This window comes from Malaya genurostris, chromosome 2 (assembly GCF_030247185.1).
Source record: "Malaya genurostris strain Urasoe2022 chromosome 2, Malgen_1.1, whole genome shotgun sequence".
Lineage (NCBI taxonomy): Eukaryota > Metazoa > Arthropoda > Insecta > Diptera > Culicidae > Malaya > Malaya genurostris.
In genome coordinates, this window is record NC_080571.1 from 11,241,826 (window position 1) to 11,258,603 (window position 16,778).

Below are 16,778 nucleotides of genomic sequence, written 5' to 3' on the forward strand. Positions count from 1 at the left end.
GAAAATCCCATTATTGAAACCTATTCCTTCTCTCATGACAATAATAAAGTGCGCCGGTAATAAGCATTGGACTAACAACCCATACTATTTTTTAGTCCAATACGACCAAGTCATGCTGGCACTTGGTATGAGTAGTGAAAAATAGAACACGTTAAATTTGAAAAGTAGATGTATGTGTTATTTTAGTCTCTTAAATTATTTATAGGAGACGATAAGAAGATAATCCTATCCGGATAAAAATGTCACTGCTGCACGAGTATATTTCTAGTTTTCATCGCACAATGATACTTCAAGGCCTAATAGTATTGTTCAAAATGTACTTCAAAGCCTAACAGTATTGTTAAAAAAAAATAATCACATCAACCTTGACGCGAATGCGATCGCGAAAAAAAACTGGATGTGTGCAGGACATGCTATATTTCGTGTGTTATCATCCGGTACGCAAGATTATATGTACTTATGATTGTGAATTTTATCTTATCACCGGTTACCATTCTCGAGACTAATATCTGGTTTGGGCTTGTTTCGTACGCCACGGGAACATAAACCTATACGGTAAAGCAACAGCAACCGATAGGTTATCGATTCGGTTTTTTGGAGAAAAGCATGTGCTAATTCATTGTTTTCATTTCACTCTTCTCTCTGAACAGGTTCGCTGCGTACCGGAGAATCAGCGGAAGTATCAGATAAGAAAGCGTCAAACCACGCAAGAACGTGCGGCGACCTTCGTCTGTTATACGTGCGGTTTTGATACACCTTCGTCACAACTGCGGCTCGTCTACTGCTGTCCAAATGCCGAACGGGAGCCCTACTTTCCGTTTATCAAAACAATGAAAGCACCGGCCAATGCTAGTCCGATAAGTCCACAAGGTATGTTGCATGTTTTATTCAGCGTTCATCCATTGAAACTATTGTTGATCTTCCTTTTTGTAGGAATGGTGCAAATATGTTCAACGTGCAATAAGAAGAACGCTCATCTAGCCGAAGGTGGCACCGTCAGCAATGTCGAAGAAAGGTATCCGTCTCCTACGAAAATGACGTCTAGTGTGATAAACGAGGTTGTTCGATTTAAGGTACATTTTATTGAACATAGTATCCGTTCTACAATTGACAATTACTATTACCAATTTCAGCCTTATGAATCTGCCTCAGCCCTTTCCGGACCGTTACGGGACCAGAAGGACTACCGAAGAGATTCAAGACCAAATTCACCGCCTCACCCTCTAGGACCAGTTGAAAACGGTCAATTTTTTTATTCGTAACTAAGACCATGTGCTTCTTGAGCGGATCTGCTTCTAATTGTTCTCCATACTTTTTCAGATGTTATATTTGTAAGAAAAGTTTTCCTCCCCAGTCGATGGAATGGCTGTCGACGAGTGCCGAACATATGAATTCGCATGCAATGCATTTTCCCTGCCTCAAAGGCAGCAACGACCAAGGCCCGGGGCGGGTGTTATCGTGCAAATCCTGTGTGCACAATTTAACCATCCAGTGGGAGACGATGGACGCCGACCGGGTGCCACTGGAACACCGCAAGTACATCATTCCGTCGCCGACGTCCAACTCGGTATCGCCTACCGGTTCCGCCGCCGGTCAGCATCGAACGCCGATCGCACTGACCACGCCACCGTCCACGCCGGTCGGATCGAACACGGCCAGCTCCTCCGTTTACTGTTTTGTTTGTGGTCTCCATTCGGAGTTAAGCTTTGCTAGATTATTATACGCCAAGAGAGAGGTAGTGTTCAGTATGACCTATGGCAATCACTTCGTACGAACTAATCGATGGTTTTTTCTCGATTTTAGGGTTCTAGACCTTATTTTCCTTTTTTATTGAAGCACAAGTCACACCAAAACGCGGAACAGTTACGTAGTGACAGCTCGGCGTTGGTTTGCACATTCTGTTATCACTCGCTGTTGAATCAATGGCGGAAGTAAGTATTTGAATGAAGAATTGTTTAGATAATGTTTAAGATATAATGAAGAATGGTAATGAAACATTTTCAAAAAAAAAAAACATAAATAAGAAAACTATCTTCAAGTTTTGAAAACTGAATCAATTAGATTGAATACTTTTAGTTCTCTGTACTTGTAGCTAGATTTCATTTCCATACGTAAAGATTTCTTTTTGGAAGAATATAAGCCGAAATCGGTTTTGATGAAGGAAAGATCGCAAACTTTATTTAGCCTGGAATAAATGCTTCAATCTTGGCTTCCAGTGCGTTCCTTGCTGGTTTATCCTTGTAGACATGAGCATTAACATGGCCCACCAGAAATAGTCCAAAGACGTTAAATCACACGATCTAGGCGGCCAATTGACGGGCGATAAACTGTGCACCTAATGCGGCTCCCAATTTGGTAATTGTTTCGCATTCTGTGTGGGATGTGGCACCGTCTTGTTGAAACCACATATCACCATCATTTTTGGTAGAAAAAATCGTCAATCATTACATGGTAGCGCTCGCCATTCACAGTAACGTTCCACCCATCGTCGCCTTTGAAGAAGCAGAGATGTCTATCTCCTCTGTGTGACGAAGAGCAAGCAAAATTTCTCCCCTCGCACTGACAACTTCAACGAGAGCTCTTCTCTTTCACATTTATACACCGCTGTTGTGTAAGTGTGCACGCATCATGAGTGCGTTTGTTTATTTCCTTTTACCTCTTCCACTGAATCGCACCAAAGTGCTAGAGCATTAGCTAATAAATTCTCTGAGGAGGATGCAGATACTTTCACAGAGGTGTACACGCCGGTGAGCACTCTGCTGTATGGTTTTCGTAGATGAAGCGTGGACACGCAAAATCAGCAAAATAAAACAATTTATCGTAAAATTTTCGGTTTTCCTTGCAAATTTTTCATAGCAATGCCAGATCTACTCTCTATTAATTGAAGTTCACAGAAGTGTTCGCTCACAATCACGCGCCAGTGGTCACTTGGGTGTATTTAGACGAGAGCGCGTGTGAGCGATTCATGCGAAGAGAATGTGTTTCACTCGCGTCAGCTGCTTTAACCACAAGCACACACTCAAATGCTGTCTATTCGACACTGAGAAGAAGTGCGCTTTCCTCTTTGTGCGGTGCTTCGTTTTTTTCATCTTTGGTGTGGCAAAAATCTGACTCTAGCGTGTATAACTCTGGTGAAATGCCATCTCTGTGAAGAAGTACGGCCCGATAATACCACCGGCCCATAAACCACACCAAACGTTGACTTTTTTGTGATGCATTGGTAGCTCCTGCAATGGTTCTGGGTGGTCTTAACTCCAGATGCGTCAATTTTGCTTGTTGACGTATCCACGCAACCAGCAATGAGCTTAGTCGCTGAACAAAATTTTTGTTCCTCCAACTTTGCCAGCGCCCATTCAACAAATATTAGACGTCGTAAGTCGATTCATGATTAAATTATAGAACAAACTGAACAAGTTTGACATGCTTTCTAGTTATAATAAATACTCAACAGTTCCTTGCTAGGTACAGCTATCAAAATTTGTTCGATCTCCCTGCGGCTTGCATTTTACTATTCAATAACCATAATCGCATCTCACATGATACCGTTGAGTTCCGAATTCCCATTTCAGTTATATGGGGACTATTTGTGTACATTGCCGCTTAACGAAATTCGTTCATGTGTAAAACGACAGTGATCAAACGCCAAAAATACAATTTAAACCAATTTTCTGGTGAAGAAAAGCTCCAAAAACGGAACTCACTCCGATTTCTTAACAACGGTTAAACCGATTTTCACAAATCATTATTCAAATTAAAGCTCTCGTTGTCTTAAAAGATACTGTGCAATTTCATCTAGATCTAACATCCAGTTCCGAAATTATAGGACAATGAGTATCAAAACTTTCAAACTGTCATACAAAATTATGCAAAATCTGTACGAATCGGTACATGGTGGTACGGAAGAAGAAGAAAACGCACCCGCCTAGCACACATCGTGCTTTGTTCAATTTTGTATGGCAGCCCTGCAGGTTGTCATATTTAAATATTTATTAACTTGACATAACTGTTAACAAATTGAAAAGGTGATGGTAGTTTATACCGAAGAATGTTTTTGATTTTATTCAAGTTTCAAAAAAAGAAACTTGACAGAATCTTCTAGTGATGTTTTTGAAAATATAAGTATTATAAGAAATTCATCATTACACCACTGGGTGGAATAAAAAAGGTTTTCTGGTGATATAATTGCTGGAAAACCCGACTTTCGATCGAAGCCTTGGAGATTCCTAGTGTTATATACCATTCGACTCAGCTCAACGAGATCTGAAAATGGTTGAATGTGTGAACCTTTTGAAGATTTACTCTAAACACTCGATTTTCTCGGATATGGCTGAGCCGATTTCAAAGATCTTATGCTCGCTTGAATGCTACTATTGGATTGTGGGTCGAGTTCGATAATTAAATGGTTCAGGAGATATGATCGTAGAAGTAACGTAACCGAAGATGGCTTAACCGATTTCAACAAGTTTAGGCTCATTTTAAAGCTACTATAAGATTATTGGTCAAATTAGTTAAGCAAATAATTCTTTGACGTTAGCCTTGAAAGGATGATTTTGATCTTGTCTCGAAAAAAGCTATTTCGCGCAAAATATGAAATACTTTGAATAATAATAAAAAAAAAACAACAATTAGTTTTAAACAAACGTGTTTAGCCTTTTTTCCTTATGTACGTTTATTTCATATGCAATATACATAAGTTTTTCTTCGCCGTGGTATCCACAATACATAGCACTTTAAACCTAATACATATCATATTAGTATGTTGGTATTCATTAGTTAATCTAAACACTGTTTTTATCAAGCGATTTGCTATTATAAATTACATTAAATAAAATACATTTATTTTGTACACGATCTTATAACTATTTAGGTTTGTTTGTGTCAGTTCATCACTTTTTATTTTATTGATTGAACTCATGGAAGAGAAAGGGGTCTAACATGAAGTAAAATTTAAATTGGAACTCCAATGGACTTAATGAAATGATAAAAAATTTTCATGTAAGAAAGGTCACGACAAGCAAGAATGTCGCGAACTGGGACATTGGATAGTCTACCTTGAGTACGCAAGGAATTTATTAGTTGAGATCTGACATCACGATACTCCACGCATGTCCGAACGACATGGTCAATATCACGATAACCTTCGCCACAAGCACAATGATGAGTCTCGGACAGTCGAATTCGAAGGAGATGTGCATCTAACGTGTAGTGATTGGACATGTGTCTAGACATTATACGAATGAAATCCCTACTCACGTCCAGTCCCCTGAACCATGCCTTTGTCGATATTTTAGATATAATCCACCGACCCAGATCATCTTTATTTCAAGACGCTTGCCAGCTGGCAAGTGTTCTTTGACGAGACGCGCAATAGAATTCGTTGAAAGCAATCGGTCTCTCATAAATTTCACCCTTAATAGCACCACGTTTGGCTAAAATATCGGCTCTTTCATTGCCTGGAATGGAACAATGAGCCGGGACTCAAACTATTGTGATTTAATAATTATTATCCAAAATTTCGTTCAGGTATTGTTTTTTTTTGCTTAAGAAAAACGGTTTGTTTGTATCAGAAGCGTTTGAGCGAATGTCTTCAATTACCTTCAGACTATCTGTGAAGAGAAAATAATGGTTATCTCCAATGTGATGATTACACTCAAACTATAATGAACTGCTGCAAACTCTGCTATATAAACAGATGCAGGTTCTGGAAGCCTAAATGAAGCCGAGACATTATTGTTGAACATACCAAACCCTCTTCAATTCGTGATCCGTCCGTGTAAAATATTATCTCGGAGTCAATATGCCTGAACTTACTTGTAAATATTTTTGGGATTTCCATCGAGCTTAGGTGTTCCGGGATTCCACGCTCTTCGCGCTGCATGGATACGTGTTTAGCCTTGAGAATGACTGATTTTATACTTCATCCTTAACCAAGAGGTGTAACAACTACGCACTGCTATGTATGCTGAGCAACTTTGTGTAGATGTGTCAATTCTTAAGACATTGGATTTTTTCGTTTCACAGATTATTTTAAATAGGCGAAATTTATATAAATTGTCATTTGATTTTTAGTAAGAAATTCAAGAACTAAGATCGCTTCTCTTTGTTTTTGTCTGTTCTACTTTGTCTTGAATATATTTTCTTTTAAAAACATTGCACCCAACACTACGAAGAGATAATCTCTTCCACACAGGTTTGAAAATTTCGCTTCATAAATATTTAATTAATTCCTAATACTATTGCTTTTATACAATATTTATGAAGTGAAGCTTTGGAAAAAATGCAAAAATATCGTATGACAATGACACTAAATTTGTGTGAAGTCAGTACAATTCGTTGTCTTTGTCATAAAGAAGGTGTATGCAATCACTGTGAAAAACGACTTCAATGTAATTACGCAGGTAGACTACTTGTCACTTGAGGCTGTCCAAGCCAAACTTCAAATGCCTTGGAATGATTATTCATTGGAGTATTAGTCAATTGAAAATGAATATTTAATGCACTGGTCTTATTATTGGATGGATGTAGTCATCTCATATATGAAAACCATTAGTTGGAGAAAGATCTGCTGTCTCTGTTCAATAGATTGTCTTTCAGGATAAGATGAAAATAAGTGCATTTGCTTCAAGTTTTCGCGTTGCTATAACAGTAGTATTGAACGATTTTCGAACTAGTTTTTCAGCGGTATTACTGCTTAGAGCCGAGTCGAAGTAATCGACAAAATAAGTCACACTACTAATGAGATGACTATTGGTACAATCACCCTATATTATTGATTGATGGCTAACTTACTTATGTAAGACTTCAATCTCCAGCAGGGGTGGCGGATGCCCTATTGGGTACCGAATTGCACATATGGGAAATGTCTGTGTCTCGAATAAACGTCAATAAGAAAGTTATCATTGAAACAGACGTCACTTCTAGTGACGGTTTATTGTTTTTTAATACTATTCGAAGTTCAAATATTTAGTAATTTAAAATTAAACCTTATTCTGGTTTTATCGAGTCATTTGGGGTTGTTTTGTTGCAATTCTAATTGAAGTATAGAAATATTTAGATGTCAGCGAAATTTAGCTTTCAAAATATGCAATAAGAGAGGTTATGCAAAATGAACAGACTGTTTTGTTTCGAGCTTACTTTCAATAGAATTTTTGTAATTAAAAAAACTTCATTTCGTTGATCCGATCCATAGTTGCGTGGTAAATTTTAATATAGTACGAGAAAAAACTCTCCAACACCAATCGAATTCAGTAATTCGCTTTATATGTCTGACATTTATTATTAGCAATTCAAGATAATGAGAACCTCATTTCAACTCATCTTAATAACTTGTCAAATGCGTGTATTTTTTTAATTTATTCACTGTAGTGATAAACTACCAAAAGTATGATAGAACAGCAGTATAGCAAATGTGGATTGAAATTTTATTTTGTATCTATTTTCATGCATCGTAGAACTACCACGACCTTAACTAATTGATGAATGTTCCCTTCTTTCGCCAGATATGAAGCTCAAAACACCGTTCTCCCAAACAACCGCGAGTACAATTTTCATGATTACTGTTGTCACCTGTGCGGTATCACGACGTACCGGAAACGAGTTCGAGCGCTACCCATACGGGAGTATCCTTTCGTAGCAAATCGGAAAAGTGACGGACTGCTGCTGGAAAATGGCGACTATGCAGTGGTCTGTCTGGATTGCTACGAGGGACTAAGGTAAGTAATGCAAACAGAAAAAGGAGGTACTCTGTAGTTGGATTCCCTCATTGATTGACATACCTATTTCCAGGCAACAATCTGCGGACTACGACCGGTGGAATGTCGCAATTGAGAAGCGTGAGTACAACTGGGTAGCGCAACCGCCACCACCGGAGGATAGTCCGGATGTTTCTGTCGCCCGCCTGCCGAGCGGGGAACGGACCGATAAAATCAACAAAAATGTATGTCAATTTTTAGATAATTTTTTATCACTCTTACTTTAACATTCGTCTTTATCTGTTGCAGTCTCAACCAGGTCTACGGCCAATACCAAATAAAAAGAACTGTTCTCCAAAGCAAATCGCCAACGACAAACGCGATTCATGTAAGTACTGCCAACAGCATTTTATTAGAACACTGATCAGATTACCTCCCCGATGAGTTGATCGGGACGGGATCAAAAGTTATCTCGGGGTCGTAAACTTCGATTGCGATTTTCAAAGGTGTAGTAAAGAATAGAAGAATTATTCACGGAAAATAAATGTATAGGGAGTTTTGAACAAAGTCGATGGAGTAAGTTTTAACGAAGACAAGCAATACTTTATTAAATGTATGACTATTTTAATTCTTTCATTATTTCATGAAAGAGTACGTGATTTCAACTTGTAGCGAAAACACCTATTTATAAGAACATTTTGTTTTGCGCTTTGGTGGTGTGCACTACGAGATTTCGACGATCATGCAACGCAAATGAAACTTCTCATATCGACGTGGTAGCAGTGTGTGAAGCATATGTATCTGTTTTCGATTTTCGCTTTACGTTGTATCGAAACGTTGCGAGACTAGTGCCCTAAAGTTCAAGCCTTCAACCCGGAGTAGGTCAAAAAACGCGGAATAGGTCTTGGCATTACATTCTTTTTGTGGAGAATTCGGCCGTTTTGTTTCAACAGACATTTAATCCGATTTAGCGCACATGGCTAGTACATGGCTAGTACTACGATCCTACTGACACTATGAAGAATCCTTCCAGGTCGGTGCTCGAACATATGACAACTGGCTTGTAAAGACCAGCGCCGTATGCATTGAACCGCCAACCCGGGAGTAGGTCAAAGGAGTAAGCGAAAAACTGGATTTATCATACTGTCTTGAAAAGCATATCCACTGTATGCGTATTTCATTGCTTACATCCTGTTCCACATGAAAAGAGGTCGATATTTCAAATAATTTGGTAGTAGAATCGAAATAATATCAATTTACACTTCCTTGTGGTATCGTACAAACATCAAATAGGGAACGTGTTTTTTTTTGGAATTCTGTGGAAGCGTAGGACTTCAAGGCTACTGTACACTCATGCAAAATGGTTTGAATTATAGTATTCTGCAACTGTTAAAATTATGTAAAATCGCAGAATAAATTAAGAAGTGTTAGGTACAAAAAGACAAAAAATATAGATGACTTTGTTGATCTTGGCAAAACAAGGCCAACGGCAAGAGCACACGACAAAGTTATTTGCACTTATGTTAACAAATTACAATGCTCTGCACCTGGCTTGAAGGTAAATATGTCAGAAAGCAAAGTCACAGCAACCTCAACGTGGTCGAGTGACGTTTACAAAAACCCTAGCGTTTATATTGTTCTACAAGGTCAAATCCTCTGTTTAACATAACCCGTATGGGAAGACACCTGAATCTCGAGTAGTCGAAAACAATTCTCTCAGACGAACAATTTTATGAGCGTGAGTTCGAGGAGCTTTTCGCGTAGAGTTGTAATGCGGCGAAAATTCTCAATACGTACAAAGAAGTCGACAAAGATTTTTGGACCGGATAACAGAAATTGGGTTCTTCCAGAAGACCATAATCCTAAACCTCAAAACCGCAGGTGCGACAAAACCTGGAAGATTTGGCATTTCTTACAAGTTATTCTGAAAATGTATACCTCGAAAGTACCAGGTCATTCTCAATGGTGTTGGGAACTATATTTAAACTCAGAAGACTAATTAAAGTAAACATTTTTATTACTAATTTAAAAAAAGTTACAGAAGCGGTTTCATGCATCTCTGACATCTGGCATCAAAAAATAATCTCGATGGAGACATTTCAAGATTACAAATTTTTAAACTTTGACCGCGAAGTGATAGCACTCAGCACCTATGTCTTATTTAGGTCAAATTTAGCATAGGGATTTTTTCCAGGTGCTAAATAAAGTGTACACTACCGCTAATTAGAAAAATTGAGGTAATTTTGTTGCACTCTGTTTTTTTTTTACGTAGAACAAATTTGCTGTTAGTTCGATACAAGATGCATTTTTTTTATTCATTTATGGCGTTTTTCATTGAAAAACACTGGTGGCGTGGATTGCTCTGGTTTTGCACTTTCGAGCAGAAATCGCAATGAAACACCGTCAGAATGTTGCATTTCTGCTCGAAAGTGCAAAATCAGAGCAATCCACACCACCAGTGTTTTTCAATGAAAAACGGCATTAATTGTGCATTGTTCGTCATCTTAAAACTAATTACTGTTAACTAATTAGGCTGCATGAAAAATTACGAAGTTTTAAGTTTATTCCAATCATTAATGTCTGTGCAGACTTCTCTGCAACCGATTTAGCTCCTTTTGTCCAAGATTATCGAAATTTTTCTATAGTTGTAGGGAGCTTCTGAAATGCTCATTTACACCGTTCCGTTGCATAGCAGTATAAAAAGACCTTCCAGTAAGCTGCTCAAAGTCTTCCAACACATAAGTTACATTGTCCATTATCACGGAAGGAAAACTTCGTCAAATATTCGCGATACAACTTGCGAGCCCGGATTTTAACCGTCATATTCTGTTTATTATCACGGTGGGTACAGTCTTCATCTTGGATGACTTCATTTCTTGTCGGTGCTTGCAAGTTTAGCACATATGTTGAAGACATTTAAGTTTTTCTAGACACAGTACATACATGCAACATTTGCTTCACCTTCGCGTTATTTGATTGTTTCTGAGATTTGTTTTTGTTTTGGAAGCCTTCCTGACTGTTGTCAAACGTCAAAGATTCAAGAACACTTTAAACAATGCTTGGAAAACCTTGTTTTTCCGGATTTTCTTTGCCACCACACACAATTGCTTTTCGCGCTTGCTCTTCTTTCGATGCCATCTTCGATTCAAAGCTTGTAGTATGATCAAAAATTGATTTTACACAATGAACAGTCATACGTTCATCAGTCTGCGATATTTTTCACACGTTGATAAAATATACCCAGAGACGTGCGTATTTAGAAGTGTCCAGATTTCGTCGCAAAAAAACCTTACACCGTCTGACATGTTGGCTGATCTTTTGGCTTCACCGCATTCATTCGTATTCTGCTAATGCTTCGCATTCGAGAAAAATGTCATTGTAACCAGAGAATAATGTTGTCATTTGATACTGTAGGGAAATTCTTATCATCAATATTCTGCTGTTTTTTTTATCTATTCAAGTAATCAACTTCGTTAAACATCGACGAAATTTATTCGATCGGCCCTTTTTTGGACCAACGGATCAATCCCAAAAAACCTTTTTTTACTTCCATTGAAATAATCACATCGTCACTGAAAAAAATCATCAAGTGAACTATTTTGCCAATTCGCTTTGTGCTCTATTCGCCTCACAAAAGAGGCATTCGTTTTATCGATATTCTGATAGATACTCCGAATTCGAGGATAGTGTTATTAGCATTGTTAAACATCGAAGGTAGTTTAATTTATCGATCCTGTTGAGGCCCAACGAATCGATCCCCAAGTAATTGATTATAATTTTTTCCACTGAAATTAGTGAATCGGCTGCGAAATAAATAATTAAGAAACAATACGTTTTGTATGTGTAGGTAATGATCTGATTCGTTCTATAAATATTAAACTGTCATATTAAAACTGTATGGCAATTATTTTCATTGCTATTCTGTTGGAACCTGGAATTCGAAGAAAATGATGTTTCACGTTGTTAAACATCAAGAAGTTCAATCAATCAGGCCTTCCAGGACCATTGAATTGATGCAAAAGGACAAAATAATAAACACTTACTTCTTTTGAAATGAGCACATCCACCTTTATGGCACAGCACTAAACTGCCGTTCCTCTCATAATTGTCCTATACATATCCTATAGAATATAAGACAATTATGCGTAGAGCGGCAGTAAAATAATCCATCAAGCCAGCGAGTAGAGAATTTTACCTATTTGTGAAGAAAATATGCATTTGATTTTCTCGGAGGTGACAGAACCATTTTTTACAAACTTTGGCTCAAATGGAAGGTCTTACCCAAAACTGTTTCAAATTGAAGTTCGTTGTAGCTGCTGGCCAAACGAACCGATTTCGGCTGGTAAAAGTACCAGGAATAGTAGTTTAAAACTTCTCATAGACAAACTTTCGTTCAAAGAAATGTTCGTACGGCCAATAAACTGCTATCGAATTGTATCCGGATTCGTCTTTCGGTCCCAAAGTTACAGAGTGAAGTGTGTTTAGAATTACAAACCATTGCTTAGAATGCAAAACAGCGAAAAAATTTCTTCTAAGTTTGGCTCAAAACTGATTACAAATTGTGTTTTATTCAGTTGCTTGCCAAACGAACCGATTTCGGCTATATTGGTTGTTTAGTTCTCGACCGGAAGCATCAGAAATAGTGGTCAATGTCTCCGAAAACGGAACCGACTTCATTATTGTTCCTATTCGAGATTCAATTCAGTTGTGAAAACCAACTTTTGAACGGAGACCCGAGTGTCATATACCATTCGACTCAGTTCGTCGAGATCACGAAAAGTCTGTGCTTGTAAGTGCGTGACAAATAATGTCACTCAATTTTCTCAGAAATGGCTGAACCGATTTTCACAATCTCAGATTCAAATGAAAGGTCTTACGGACCCATAGACTGCAATTGAATTTTATCGCGGTTCGACTTCCGGTTCCGGAATTACAGGTTGATATGCACAAAAAAAATGGAAAAAATAACCTGTTTTAATCCACCCAGTGGTGTAATGATGTTTTTCTCATATCAATCATACTATCATATATAATACTGTGGTATTCTTCAAAATAATTTTCTTCGATTCTTAAAAGAATAACCGAAATCGGTTTGTTTGACCGGATGAAATTCAGGAATTACGTATGGGACCACAGAACTTTTCATTTGAATCTAAGTTTGTAAAAAATCTCCATCCATCTATGAGAAAAGTTAGAACACATATTTCAATTTTTTTGTACATTTTACCCCATAACTTCGGAACCGGAAGTCGGATCCAAATAATATTCAGGAATTCCATATAGGACCGTCAGACCTTTCATTTGAACCTAAGTTTGTGAAAATCGGTTCAGCCATCTCCGAGAAAGGTTAGTGCAAAAAACGTTACATACACATGCACAGACAATTTGCGTACTCGACGAACTGAGTCGAATAGTATATGAAACTCGGGCCTCCGGCTCTCGGCTCAAAAGTCGGTTTTCACAGTGATTGCATAACCTTTCTATATAAGAAAGGCGAAAAAGTCACTCACTTTTCTCAGAGAAGGCTGAACAGATTTTCACAAACTTAGATTCACACGAAAGGTCTTATGATTCCATAGCTTGCTATTGAATTTCGTCTTTATCCGGCTTCCGGTTTCGGAATTACATGGTGATATGTGAGAAAAAGCGCACTCGTTTTTCTCGGAAATTTCTTAACCGATTTTCACAAACCAAGATGTGAATGAAAGGCCTTGAAATTTTCTACAAAGTCTCCGAAAAGTTTATCCAGATCCGACTTAGGGTTCCGGTGCTATAGCGCGATAAGTGGAAAAATTTCGATTTCATGAGTATTTTTTCACAAGCGATGGCGAAATGAGGCGCAAATTTTTATAAAACACTGATAAAAAGCAAAGCCTTGGTATTACATTCCTGTAGTGGAATTTGACCTTCTGTCTCAACAGACATCGCAGCCGATTCAGAGTGTACAGAACCATTGCATTGCTTATGCTACGATCCTACTGACACTACGAATCCTTCCAGGTCGGGGCTCGAACATACGACAACTGGTTTGTAAGATCAGTGCCCTATGCATTCAACCGCCAACCCGGGACAGAAACTCACTGATAAATACATCTAATTGGCTGATCTTGTTGCTTAGTGGATAGATAAACCTACTTTGGGACTACTAGTCCCCAGTTTTCGCTTTCGATAGCACCGATAATAATGAAGAAAAGTTTCAAAACCGTTAAAATGGCGATGCAAAACCGGTACGCAGAAAACACCACCGCCTTTGCGAACGAAGCACACAGTCTTTTTTGCTTGATTTCGTATAGCGTGCAGAGTTGCCACATTTAAATCTATATTTTTCAGGAGAAATATCTGTAAGTCTGTATCGGAGGATCAAAAGTCTGAATTGAAAATCTGTGTATGAAAAAGAGATGGCAAAACAGTTCATTTCAAAGAACCGTTCAGTGATGTAGAGTTCTATTAGAAGAATTAGCTCTCGAGAGCCGTTCGTATGTTTTTTTTCATAGTTAGTTTGGTAGGAGTGACAAACCGAGATCCCAATTAGAACTGAGTTTTCGTAGCTTTTCAACCGTTCTCGAAAAAGATTGAGCTAGCAAAAAAAAGGTTCTCAAAAAAAAAGAACTATCATTCTTGCAAAAGAATTAGTTCGTTTGAACCATTCGCGAACGAATTGCCCGTCTCTAGTATGAAGAAAGGGCTAAGTGTTCTATACCACTCGACACAGTTCATCGAGCTGAGTATGTATGTGTGTGAGTATGTGTCAAATGATGTCAAATATTTTTTCTGAAATGCCTTCAGCGATTTTCACAAACTTAGGCTTAAATAAATAATCTCATAATCCCATTTGAATTTCATCATGCTTTCTTAGGGTAAAGTGTATTTAATTTTGGGCGACGATGCAAAAAAAAACGGATAAAATTCTTCTAGATTTGGCTCCAAACTGATTTAATTTGTAGGTTATTTTAGTTACTTACTAAACCAACCGATTTCGGTTATACCGGTTCCCAAATCGGTTCCGGAAGTACCGGAAATAGTGATCAAAAACTTTAAAATGAGATCCGCTCAATTTTCTCAGAGATGATGTGATCGATTTTCTTAGCAACGTAGAATCAAATGAATGGTCCTATAGTCTCATAGGTTGCTGCCGAATTTCATTCGGGTCCGACTTCCGGTTCCGGAACTATAAGGTAATATGTGTTTAAAATTTCAAACCGTCATTTAGTGCGACGATGTAGAATAAAGGAAAAATCTTATTAACTTTATATAACTGTTTACAAATCAAAAAGATTATATTAGTTTATACCCAAAGAACGTTTCAAATTTTATTCAAGTTTGGAAAAAAAATCATCATCATCAAGTTTCAATTCTAATTAATCAAGAAACCATGTTGTATTTTAGTGAGAACTTCCAAGAAATTAGTTAAAATATTTGCGAATATCAATTGAATATTGTCGAAAAATATTAGTACGAACAAATGAACAGTAGACCAATTCCGTTTTATTGCCAAAAGAAGAATCGCACTGCCCATGCAACACAAATCGATCTACCCTTCCGAGTCTTCATTCTCTTCTCCTACCAAAAAAACACAATCTCTTAGAAAATTCGCATGCTAAACAGAGAAAAAGAAATCAAATATTGATCTGTTGCAATCGAGTTCTTCTCCTTCACCTATACAAACTGTATACTGAGTGTTTCTATCAACTCGTTTCGCACGATGGTTTCCAGTTTAAACTGTTTGATCTTTTATTTTCCTCTTCGGAATAGCAAACAAACAAACAAAAAAAAGTGCAAAGAAACTTCTCGTTTATTTTCACCGCCCACCTTAGAACCACCCACACCGGAAACGGCGGTTAGCGAAAGCCCCGTTGTCTCCCATGAATCGAAACACAGAGTGACGCAAGCCAGAAGTTAACATGAAGAGAAACTTTGCGTAATTACATACAAAATTAATATAAACACGACAACCTGCAAAGCTCAAAAATGACGATATGCTCCTCTAGGTTTTGATGGTAGCAACAGCCCCGTTTTACGACGGTATATTAAAGTATGCAGTTATTTAACGCATCTGGTGCCTGCGACCACATGCACACGCGAGAGAGAGAGAGAGAGAGAGAGAGAGAGAAAAGGATCAATTTTCTTGTGCTCTCACTGTAGCGGTATTCTTGCCGAGGGGGTAATATGGTTGATTTTATAAAAGGTGCAGAAACAAGCTTCCGCCCGTCATGCTCTATTCCCTTCAGCATTTTCTACCCTGGCCGTTGATTTATTCTTTGTTGTTGTTTGCAGTCAAAGTACGGTAACTGATACACTTGTCAGATATGGGAGTTGTTCACACCGTGATACAATCTAATATAGTGAAAAATTTAGCTCTAGCTCCGGCGCACAGTGGGTTATCACGAGCTTGATTAACCGAAAAAAAACTGTTGGAGACACTTGCAATTTCCGCAAGTAATGAATTATAAAGTTGCTTCATAAAAATTTTCACCTGTCATCGTGTTCTGAACATTTGACAATCCATTAGTCCTCGGTTCATCGGTTGACAACGTTGCGTCAAGCCTACTGTGCCGGTCCATAAATTTCCCCAAGCGCTCATAAAATGTAGAAAGAAAATTGTGTCGGTGCGATTTCCCTCCGCTCACCCTCGACTGTGGAACGAGCTTTCGCACAGGCAGCAGCAGGCACAAGGGGAAAATTGTTTCACTTGTACCAAACGAATCTGTATTGGTGTGTATTCTCCCCGGCAAACGGTTCCTGCTGCCTCATCGCGTATGCTAGTCGAATACATATTTTATGTGACTCTGTGTCGTCTCTTCTGTCCAGAATCGGACGAACCGAGAGCGTGTGAAGAGTTTGCGCAAATTATCTAGAACATACAAATTACCATAAATTGAAAGAAAAACCACAACACGAAGTGGTTGCACACCAGTGTGACTATCATTTACAAGTGTCTGTGTTTGTGTTTACGGAAGAGAGATAGGATCAGAGCGAGTGTGTGTCTCCGACATGGGGAGAGTGAGAAATTGATCCTTTTTTCCACCCAACCAACAACGCTTACGATGTTAGGGAAGTTTTTGGGTGGCCAGTAAAATTATAGGGTTC

General features: G+C 38.2%; 1 protein-coding gene across 3 annotated transcripts in view; it reads left to right on the forward strand.

Moving 5' to 3' along the window:
* LOC131431166 (uncharacterized) overlaps positions 1 to 16,778 on the forward strand; it is a 179,678-nt gene that overhangs the window by 87,565 nt on the left and 75,335 nt on the right. For all 3 annotated transcript variants that reach the window (XM_058596722.1, XM_058596720.1, XM_058596721.1), the window contains 8 exons: positions 651 to 870; positions 934 to 1,073; positions 1,134 to 1,258; positions 1,321 to 1,735; positions 1,804 to 1,931; positions 7,500 to 7,712; positions 7,786 to 7,936; positions 8,001 to 8,079. In XM_058596722.1, the coding sequence (XP_058452705.1) occupies positions 651 to 870; positions 934 to 1,073; positions 1,134 to 1,258; positions 1,321 to 1,735; positions 1,804 to 1,931; positions 7,500 to 7,712; positions 7,786 to 7,936; positions 8,001 to 8,079 (1,471 nt within the window). The remainder of the gene's footprint in view (positions 1 to 650; positions 871 to 933; positions 1,074 to 1,133; positions 1,259 to 1,320; positions 1,736 to 1,803; positions 1,932 to 7,499; positions 7,713 to 7,785; positions 7,937 to 8,000; positions 8,080 to 16,778) is intronic.